The sequence below is a fragment of the Siphateles boraxobius genome, unplaced genomic scaffold (assembly GCF_051911475.1).
Source record: "Siphateles boraxobius isolate OS27281-9 unplaced genomic scaffold, OSU_SipBor_1 20, whole genome shotgun sequence".
Classification (NCBI taxonomy): Eukaryota; Metazoa; Chordata; class Actinopteri; order Cypriniformes; family Leuciscidae; genus Siphateles; species Siphateles boraxobius.
Window position 1 is genome coordinate 7,158,667 of NW_027508811.1, and position 11,334 is coordinate 7,170,000.

Consider the following 11,334-nt stretch of genomic DNA (forward strand, 5'->3'; position numbering starts at 1 on the left):
GTGTAAAATAATGTTAATTTGTTTGCTTATCCAATCTAGGACTAGATAAAATATGCATGATATATATTTTCTGCCGATATAACTTATGCAGTTATTATAATTTGCATTTTTATTTGACCTTAAGTATAACTTATACTTAAGGTCAAATAAATAAGGCAAATTATAATACACGCATATAAAAATGTATAAGTATCTTGAAGAGCCTGTCATTAGACTAGTTTTGTGGTCCTTCCTTGTCTCACAACTTGTGAATATGAGAGTGTTAAGACAAAGAATTAATGGCACCCCTGGTAAATATGATGAAAAATGGCTGTAAAAAATATATCTGCATTGTTTATCCTTTTGATATTTCATTCAAAACATTTGCAAAAATCGAACCTTTCATTGAAGTAAAATAATTGAAAGTTGGGGGGGGGGTATGAAATAAATAAAGTATGAAATAAATGTTTTTCTCCAAAATACGTTGGCCACAATTATTGGCACCCCATATTTTTTACTAGTAAATTATCTCTGAAGTATGTTCCCATTAATAGCACACCAGGGTGACTAGGAACATGAAACTGTCTAGCTATGACTTCTTGTTTCACAGGAGTTTAAATATGAGGAAACACAATGGCCAGATTCCCTTAATCATCCATCACAATGAGTAAAACCAAAGAATATCATGTGCATCAAAAGATTGTTGAGCTTCACAAAATAGAAAGTGGCAGTAAGGAAATAGCTAAACAATTGAAAATCCCCATTTTGACCATCAGGGCAATAATTAAAAAGTTCCTATCAACTAAAGATGTTACGAATCTCCCAGGAAGAGGACATGTCTTTTTGGCAGAATACATGCTAGATGGGTTTGGTGCACACAAGGATAAAAAGTACCCCATGTGTACAATTTAATATACCGTTGGATCTTTAATGTTGTGGGCATATTTTTCTGCTGGAGGTCCTGGACTTCTTGTTCAGATACATGGCATCGTGGATTCTATCAAATATCAACAGATAAAAAAATCAAAACCTGACGGCTTCTGCTAGAAATCTTGTAATGGGCCGTGGTTGGATAACAACCTTGGACAACATTGGACAATGATCCAAAACAAATGTCAAAATCAACACAAACATGTGCTACGGAGCACAAAATGAAGCTTCTGCCTTGGCCGTCCCAGTTCCCTGACCTGATGAGTTGAGTGAACTGAAAAGAAGCACCAACATGGATCTGGGAATCTGAAGGATCTGGAGAGATTCTGTATGGAGGAATGGTCTCTGATCTCTTGTCAGGTGTTCTCCAAACTCATCAGCCATTATAGGAGAAAACTCAGAGCTGTTATTTAATAAAAGGGTGCCAATAATTGTGGCCAAAAATATGTTTTTTTGGAGAAAAACATTTATTTCATAATGTGATCCCTCCCACTTTTAATTCTTTTACTTCAATAAAAGGTCTAATTTTTGCAAATTTTTTGAATGAAAGATCAAAGGATAAACAGTGCAGATTTATTTTTCATGATCAAATTTACCAGCGGTGCCATTAATTCTGACCACAACTGTATGTGTGTATATGTATGTGTGTGTGTGTGTATATATATATATATATATATATATATATATATATATATATATATATATATATATATATGTATATGTATATGTATATATATGTATATATATATTAGGGCTGGGAAAAGATTAATCGTGATTAATCGCATCCAAAATAAAAGTTTGTGTTTACATAATATATGTGTGTGCACTGTGTATAATTATTTTGTATATATAAATACACACACATGCATGTATACATATAGGAAAAAAATGATATTTATATATAAAAAAATGATATTTATATATAATATAAATTATAAATAAATATATACAGTATATACATGCAAATATTTCTTAAATATATACATGCGTGTGTGTATTTATATATATATAAATACAAAATAATTATACACAGTGCACACACATATATTATGTAAACTATGTCTTTTCCCAGCCCTAATATATATGTATATATATGTATATATATTTATACAGGTCCTTCTCAAAAAATTAGCATATTGTGATAAAGTTAATTATTTTCCATAATGTAATGATAAAAATTAAACTGTCATATATTTTAGATGCATTGCACACCAACTGAAATATTTCAAGTCTTTTATTGTTTTAATACTGATGATTTTGGCATACAGCTCATGAAAACCCAAAATTCCTATCTCAAAAAATTAGCATATTTCATCCGACCAATAAAAGAAGTGTTTTTAATACAAAAAAGTCAACCTTAAAATAATTATGTTCAGTTATGCACTCAATACTTGGTCGGGAATCCTTTTGCAGAAATGACTGCTTCAATGCGGCGTGGCATGGAGGCAATCAGCCTGTGGCACTGCTGAGGTGTTATGGAGGCCCAGGATGCTTCGATAGCGGCCTTAAGCTCATCCAGAGTGTTGGGTCTTGCGTCTCTCAACTTTCTCTTCACAATATCCCACAGATTCTCTATGGGGTTCAGGTCAGGAGAGTTGGCAGGCCAATTGAGCACAGTACTACCATGGTCAGTAAACCATTTACCAGTGGTTTTGGCACAGTGAGCAGGTGCCAGGTCGTGCTGAAAAGTGAAATCTTCATCTCCATAAAGCTTTTCAGCAGATGGAAGCATAAAGTGCTCCAAAATCTCCTGATAGCTAGCTGCATTGACCCTGCCCTTGATAAAACACAGTGGACCAACACCAGCAGCTGACATGGCACCGCAGACCATCACTGACTCTGGGTACTTGACACTGGACTTCAGGCATTTTGGCATTTCCTTCTCCCCAGTCTTCCTCCAGACTCTGGCACCTTGATTTCCGAATGACATGCAAAATTTGCTTTCATCCGAAAAAAGTACTTTGTACCACTGAGCAACAGTCCAGTGCTGCTTCTCTGTAGCCCAGGTCAGGCGCTTCTGCCGCTGTTTCTGGTTCAAAAGTGGCTTGACCTGGGGAATGCGGCACCTGTAGCCCATTTCCTGCACACGCCTGTGCACGGTGGCTCTGGATGTTTCTACTCCAGACTCAGTCCACTGCTTCCGCAGGTCCACCAAGGTCTGGAATCGGTCCTTCTCCACAATCTTCCTCAGGGTCCGGTCACCTCTTCTCGTTGTGCAGCGTTTTTTGCCACACCTTTTCCTTCCCACAGACTTCCCACTGAGGTGTCTTGATACAGCACTCTGGGAACAGCCTATTTGTGCAGAAATTTCTTTCTGTGTCTTACCCTCTTGCTTGAGGTTGTCAATGATGGCCTTCCGGACAGCAGTCAGGTCGGCAGTCTTACCCATGATTGCGGTTTTGAGTAATGAAACAGGCTGGGAGTTTTTAAAAGCCTCAGGAATCTTTTGCAGGTGTTTAGAGTTAATTAGTTGATTCAGATGATTAGGTTAATAGCTCGTTTAGAGACCCTTTTCATGATATGCTAATCTTTTGAGATAGGAATTTTGGGTTTTCATGAGCTGTATCCCAAAATCATCAGTATTAAAACAATAAAAGACCTGAAATATTTCAGTTGGTGTGCAAGGAATCTAATATATATGAAAGTTTAATTTTTATTATTACATTATGGAAAATAATGAACTTTATCACAATATGCTAATTTTTTGAGAAGGACCTGTATATTTACATAAAATAGAGATGCTATATGTTGCTAATATAATATAATAATAATTAATTTAATGAAAAACAGTCTTAGTTATTTTACCCAGCCCTAGTCCATAGTCTTAATACATGTGGAGAATAACGAGGAGCAAACCAAGAGCAATGTTAGTTTTGTCTACACACATAAACTAAGGACGAGAAACGACAATCAACAGAACCAAACACAGTATATATACAGGGAGACCTAAACAAGGTTGGACTAATCTGTATCTAAGGCAACTAAAAGACAGTAATTAAGGTCAAACTGAACTGAAACAAAAGACACGAATGAAAACACAAAGAAACCAAACATGACCCTGGCAGTATTACATTGTATATGGTATATATAGTGTTATTGAAGTTTTTTTATGTGTGTCTCTGAATTTCAGGGTCATCCTGAGGTTGTGACCCCTACCACAGAATTGGAGATGATGGACAACATGGACACTTTCATGGAGAAGTTGCCTCCAACTGGCCGGATGACCAAAACGGAGTCACTCATCATTCCATCCAACCGGTGAGGATATACAAAGCTTTTATCACTGCGGTTAATGTTTGAGGGTACACATTTTTAGATAAAGACAGCGTAATAGATCCGTCCTATTTTAGATTACTATATGTCAAGATGCTGTACATTTAACTTAGTTTTTGTGTGTGTGTGTGTGTGTGTGTGTGTGTGTGTGTTGGTATTAAAAAAATTTCTGCAATATGAACACTTTCTGTCTTGATCTGAAGGGTGGAGCCAAAGTTGGCAGGGCGACGGGGGCGGAGCACATCACTTAAAGAGAGGCAGCCCAGTCGACCGCCCAACGAGAGAGCCAACAGCCTGGACAACGAGCGCTCGCTTGACACATGCTGCCACCTACAGGTTAGATAGAACCTTGCTGCATACAGCAAATGTACTCTAGTCTAAACAGAAGCAGCAGGTTGTAACTTTATTTTAAAATTATCATTGTACTAATTTTAGTCCCCGTTGTGGTTAGATTCCACGTAAAACTGTTTACGACCAGTTGAACCACATCCTGGTGTCAGACAGCTATCTCCCCGACAGCATCATCCTCATCAACACCTCAGACTGGCAGGGCCAGGTATGATTGACAGCTGTCAATACAGCATCACAGTTTTTTCCTATTATCAATGGTAGATTTTGGCCGGTGACCTAAAACATATATTTATATATAATGGTATTATTATTATTATTATTATTATTATTATTATTATTATTATTATTATCATCATCATAATGATAAATCATAACGCACAAAAAGTTTAGGGCTGGTAATTTTTTGTTTTGTTTTTGTCTCTTACACTTACCAAGGCATTTATTTAATCAAAAATACAAAAAATAAAATATTCAATTTAAAATAATTATTTTTGTTCATATATTTTAAATGTAATTTATTCCTGTGATGGCAAATCTGAATTTTCAGCATCATTACTCCAGTCTTTTTTATGTGAGTCCATACATTAAATACTTCATCTCATCTGATTATTGTCGTCTTTTTATCAACTTAAAATGACTCAAAGTAAAAGATAAGATCACGAATAAGACTATACATAAGATTCATAGCATATGAATTATAAGTCTGTAATCAGTACAAAAACAGCTTCAACTCTTGGCTCTTTTCCTCTCTTTTTCTCTCAGTATGTATCTGAGGTGTTACAGAATCACGGTCTTCCTGTTGTGTGTACATATACCATGGCTGACGTACAGGCAGCGTTCAGCACCATCATCGCTCGCATACAGAGATTGTGAGGAAACACACACACACATTGAATTATTTTTGCCATTTCATTTTCCAGGGTTTTTTTCCCCAGGATAGTAACACACTATGTCCCCCCAACCCCGGTTTCTCTTTTTGGCATTCTCTCTAGTTGTAACAGTAACTCAGTCACACCAACTCCAGTGCGGATCGGAGTAGCAGGAGCTCAGCATTACCTGTCTGCCGTTTTGCGTTTGTTTGTGGATCACTTGACGCATAAAACCCCCGACTGGCTCGGATACCTGCGATTCCTCATCATCCCTCTCGGTGAGGGCAGGAGTTAGAGGAAAAAATTAGCTGGCACTGACCAATAAAACACTGTCAGAAGCACTAAAAATGTGTGTGTATGTGTGTAGGGGTTCATCCAGTGGCTAAATATCTGGCCAGTATAGACTACAGATATAACAGTCTGTTCCAGGACTCGGCATGGAGAGATCTTTTCCACAAACCAGAAGCACCATCCTCAGGTAACTGTCTCTCTCTGATAGTCACTCACTCTCAATTCTATCCATCTGTAAATAAATAAAAATATTTATTTGCATATTAAAAAATAGTACTCTATTTACTTTTATGTAAGCACACACACACATGCATATATATATGCACACAAACATGTTTTTGTCCATGTCCATGGTGACCTAATTTGAAGTCCGCATGAGGAAACGAGCTTATAAATCATACAGAATGAGATTTTTAGAAAATGTAAAAGTTTTCTGTGATGGTAGTAGGGTTGGGCGGTATTTCGGTAATATCGTATACCGCGGGGTCTTAAAATAGCAACGGTATCAGTTTCAATACCGTCATTACCGGCACTTATATATAATATATAAATATAATTTATTCAATGCCTAAAAATGCTTATGTAGTTGTCATCAAGTGACAGTGTGGAGGAGAAAGAGAGAGAGAGAGAGAAGGGAGAGGTGGTAAATACTGACGAGGCAATTTGTAAATGTTGCAATAAAAAAGGTGACCGCGAGAGATGGAAACACCTCTAACCTAATGTCGCATCTCCGAAACAACCACCCACTCACTGCTGCGAGGATGCATCTTGCCCCGAGTTCATTAAATAAGCGGATTAGTTTATATTTGTTAAAATATTATAATGTTTTTTTTTTTTACGTTGATAATGAAAACTGAACAGCACGAGTAAGATGGGATGCATCGGGGGTCAGACATTGACCACTTAATTAAGTTTCATTTTGTAAAAGGCCTTTCTTTAAAGTGAATTTCATTTTGTATAAATTGTATCTTAATTTAAATCATTTTTTTATCAACCAATTGCCTGGATTTAATAAACAAGAATCAAATATAGCAGACAACATAATGATGACATGATCTTGCGCTGGCGCGCCGCGGTCACTTGCATTGAAATCTCATCATAAATTAACCGGAACTCAGTGTATGCCTCACAGACATGACAGATAGGCCTGTATCTAAATAGAGCTTGAAATTTCATTAAACGAAACAATTCAAAACGAAAAGATATTGGCCACTCGCTGATTATTTAATCCATGATGTGCATTTCTCTCTATGCGCGTTCATACGGAAATGGCGATCATCAAATTAAACGAAACTATTCAAAACGAAAAGAAATAGGCTAGCCTACTCTATGATTATGTAATCCATGATGTGCATTTCTCTCTATCGTTCACTATGGAGATGGCGATTCGTCAATTTCTTTAAACTAAACAATTCAAAAGGAAAAGAAATATAGGCAGCATACTCTCTGATTAATCCACGATGTGCATTTCTCTCTATAGGCGCGTTCACTACGGAGATATCAATCGTCAATTTCTTTAAACTAAACAATTCAAAACGAAAAGAAAAAGGCTAGCCTATGCCTTCTGATTATGTAATCCATGATTTGCATTTCTCTCTATATATGCGCGTTCACTAGGAGATGGCGATCGTCAACTTAATCTTTGTAGCACTGACAGAAAAGTTGTATTAATAAAAATCAATGGACGCGTGTCACCGGATTTACAAATGCAATTCTTGCTTGTTGCTTGTTAATTTAATTTAAATTAATTAATAAAATGAATACAATTGTCATAATTAAAATAATTAAATATTATTAAGTGTCCCATTTTTGCTCATTTATAAATAGTATTTATATCTACCACCCCCTCAGCACATGGGTTAAAAAATTATTTGGCGCAACCATATTATAACGGCCCACGTATTAAAAATAGTTGAGTCTAAATAGGGCTCCGGCTCATAATTACATTTAATGCCGTCAGCCAGGATCAGACACAACGTGCACAGGTTGGCCTTGATTTTTGTTTTGGTTTTTTTTGCCCGATCTGGTATTCAGTTTCTGAACGGTGTAGACACAAGCCAACAGTTTGGTGACGCTGTCTGAGCCTTATGTCATAATTTTTAATTAGTCACGGTAATACCGTATACCCCGGTAAAATAGGGAGGAGGTTTGACGGTATCAAAATTTGGATACCGCCCAAGCCTAATGGGTAGGGTTAGTGTAAGGGGATATAATATACAGTTTGTACAGTCTAAAAACCATTACGTCTATGAAGGTTCCCCCTAAAGATAGGAAACCAGGTGTGTGTGTGTGTGTGTGTGTGTGTGTGTGTGTGTGTGTGTGTGTGTGTGTGTGTGTGTGAGAGAGAGTATATAGATTTTCTCTGTAAACTTCTTTCTCCAGCAGTTCAGGACAGTCCAGATATTGTTTCCAGAGTGACACAGTACATGTTGGGAGCAAATGGCGCTCATCAGTTGCCCATAGCAGAGGCCATGCTCACCTACAAGCAGAAAAGGTAATACACATGCACAGTGCAGCCCTATATATAAAGGAATTAAAAATTTCAGAGAAGGCAACATAAATGCTGTGCTGAACACACTGAATATGGAATATCAGTGTGATTTTTTACATGTTACCACTTTTTAATAAAACATATTCAAAGATTATAAGTGTCTACAATTGTATTTGGCTAAATACAATTTGAAAATATCAATAAACTATTGATATAAAAGTGCTTTGAATATGTGTTATTAGAGGCTGGGATTATTTTCTGGTGCTCTGAAGATGCAGAGATCTGGTTTTCTACTCAAAAACTTACACTCCATGTTGATCCATGTTGTGCATTTTTCCAGATATCTGCATCTTTTTCCTTGAGCATCCTTTTCCTTAAAGCCATGTTTTGTAAAGAAAGCATGTTAATGTCGATGTTTATCATCTCTGTCTGTGAATAACATACTTTATTTCTCTTTATTTTTTATTTTCCTTGCCCTCTCTGAAGGAAAAAGAGCTTTCATTTTGATTTTGCACTAAGGTATTGTGGTCCTCCTGCCTGTGCTGCTGATACTGTAGCCAATCAGATACATATCATCTTCCGCCTCTTGGTTTCTCTCTCTCTCTCTCTCTCTCTCTCTCTCTCTCTCTCTCTCTCTCTCTCTCTCTCTCTCTCTCTCTCTCTCTCTCTCTCTCTCTCTCTCTCTCTCTCTCTCTCTCTCTCTCTCTCTCTCTCTCTCTCTCTCTCTCTCTCACATATCTAGCATCAAGGTTGAGTAATGGCTGAGGGAGAGCAAAGAGATGCTTTTGAAACTCGAGATTCTATCCACACTTTGATTCATGGGAAATTGTGGGTCAAACTTGTTCAGTGGGCTAATGTGATGGGACTTTATGTCATATTGAGCATTGCACTTTTTCTAAGATTGGTCCATCTCCTCCACCTTGTGCGGTCTTCAGAATTAGCCATTAAATTGTATAGTGAAGGCTGCTGTGTGGAATGAATCGGAAGGTTTTATTGGATCTCTTGCTGTCCTGGGATATGAATATTACCTCCATCATCCTCTGAACACCTCCGATGTCCTTCAGGAGAGCTGTGTAAGCTTCTCATAACATTCAAAACTAAATGTCCTCCCAGGACCCAGAAAAATAGATATGGATTTTTTTTAGCTGGATTTTTTTGGAGCATAAGAAGCATTTATTCCATGTCCTCTGTAGAGGACTTCAGAACAGTTTATACCTGTTTCAGGATATTTTTGTTCTTTAACACATTCTTCTTTAATAATGATCGAATAAAAACATTGTTAATTGCTAATAATTTTTTTAATTTGCAATTATTTTTATTTAAATGTATTTATTTAGTACTTTGGCACAGAAATCTCAACTTCCTCTAAATATAATTTCTCAATCATATTATAAAATGTATTACAGACTGATTTGATATAATTTGTTATAATTATTATATTTGTTTATTAATAATGAATGGTTATATTTAAATTATTTAATCCCTGATGTATTATACAATTAGTGTAAACAGGTAAAAATAAGAGTTCCAAATCTTAAACATTTTCCTTTACATTTTTCTTCATGTAGTTACATTGTTTTACGGGAACTATATATATATATATATATATATATATATATATATATACTGTAAAAAAAAAACTATGGCATTTAACGTATCAGGGAAATTTGTAAATGATTAAAGTGAATTTCTGGGTCCCAGAGGATATTCTCAATTTGAATGGCAAAGTAAAGGATGCAAATTATTTCAAATGATTCCACTTTTATAAAAAAGACAAAGAAATTATCTAGGGTGAACAGACTTTAAGATGGAGGTAAAATTCAATCATTTTCTGTCTTGGCTTTGTTTTCATTTTTCATCACTAGTGATCTCTATCTGTCTCTCATCTGAGTAAATAACTTAAACATACACACACACACACACACACACACACACACACACACACACACACACACACACACACACACACACACACACACACACACACAGAGTCTTGATTCTCCAACCAGGTGCTTGAAGTATCGCTGCTGATTTCTCAGTTTTTGGTTTCATCTGTGTCCCTTTATGCTCTGGTGCGCAGAGCAATACAACATCTGTTACACTTTTCACTCAGAGCAGCTTCTGTGTTGTGTTTTTGGGGTGGTTCGTTGGCACAGAGATTATTTATTATTTCGGTTCTGTTATAATTTGCTTCTGGTTCTAGGTTTTGCTCTGCTCTTCCATCAGAGATGGTTTAACAAAACATGAGATTTCAGTCTGAATATATTTTATTGTTTGTAGTATAATGAACAAGTTATTGTACATCACATTATTTTTTGTTGCTAGATCTGCTTTAGACCACCTCTTGTTCAATTAGCCTAAATCTGAGCTCTGATTGGCTGAGAATGCTGCTTTCTTTCATTTTTTTTCTTTTTCTGGTAGCTTCTATGGAGTGGATGGGGCAGTGGCAGAATGGCAACAGTTAATTGGAATTACACAGGCTTGTTTCGCTTCACAGCGTTTCTTTGCAGCATGCCTGAACAAATCAGATAGTGGCAATACCAAATTCAGTGTTAGAAGCCTTTTCTCCTCAGAGATCAACATTTTTCTTCGATAGATCAATAGATACAATCTACGATGCCTCAGAAAGATACTATAGATGTGGTGTAGCATGGGGGGCATTCTGGTTACTATAGTTTCTCATTCATTTCTAGGGAGAAAAGAAAACATGATAGATTTGTATTTATAAAGAAAAACACTCCAATATAGTTCTTTGTCCTTCAAATAAACACAAACATTAAAAACTGAGTTTGTTTTGTTTGGTCTTTATGCGTATGTTTATGTGAACTTTGTGTTTTTGACAACCGCGTGTGTATTTGAAAGTTTAAGCGCAATAAGACGTGAAAGAGAACTTATTTTATTACTCACGGGACGTGCCGTCTGACAGACAGCTTTGGATGTATGTGTGCGCTCAGAAATATTTGAAGTTTAGGCTTTAAAACGCATGCAAATAATATACTTTCATGATGATGAAGAAATGCAATGTCACATGAGCGTGACCGCGATAGAGACGATAATCAAAACCAAACAGATGTTTTAGTATCTGTAGCTGTAAAGGCTCCGCCCTCTTCCGGATGGGGGATTTACAACATGGTATAATACATTATCTTT

At 36.4% G+C, this 11,334-nt stretch overlaps 1 protein-coding gene across 1 annotated transcript in view; it reads left to right on the forward strand.

Annotated features, from left to right (window-relative positions):
* The window catches only part of pacs2 (phosphofurin acidic cluster sorting protein 2), a 53,975-nt gene that overhangs the window by 35,905 nt on the left and 6,736 nt on the right, over positions 1-11,334 (forward strand). The window contains 8 exon segments of the mRNA XM_077236521.1: positions 4,040-4,167; positions 4,386-4,518; positions 4,634-4,738; positions 5,296-5,402; positions 5,526-5,680; positions 5,770-5,880; positions 8,079-8,187; positions 8,671-8,703. Of these exon segments, the coding sequence (XP_077092636.1) occupies positions 4,040-4,167; positions 4,386-4,518; positions 4,634-4,738; positions 5,296-5,402; positions 5,526-5,680; positions 5,770-5,880; positions 8,079-8,187; positions 8,671-8,703 (881 nt within the window).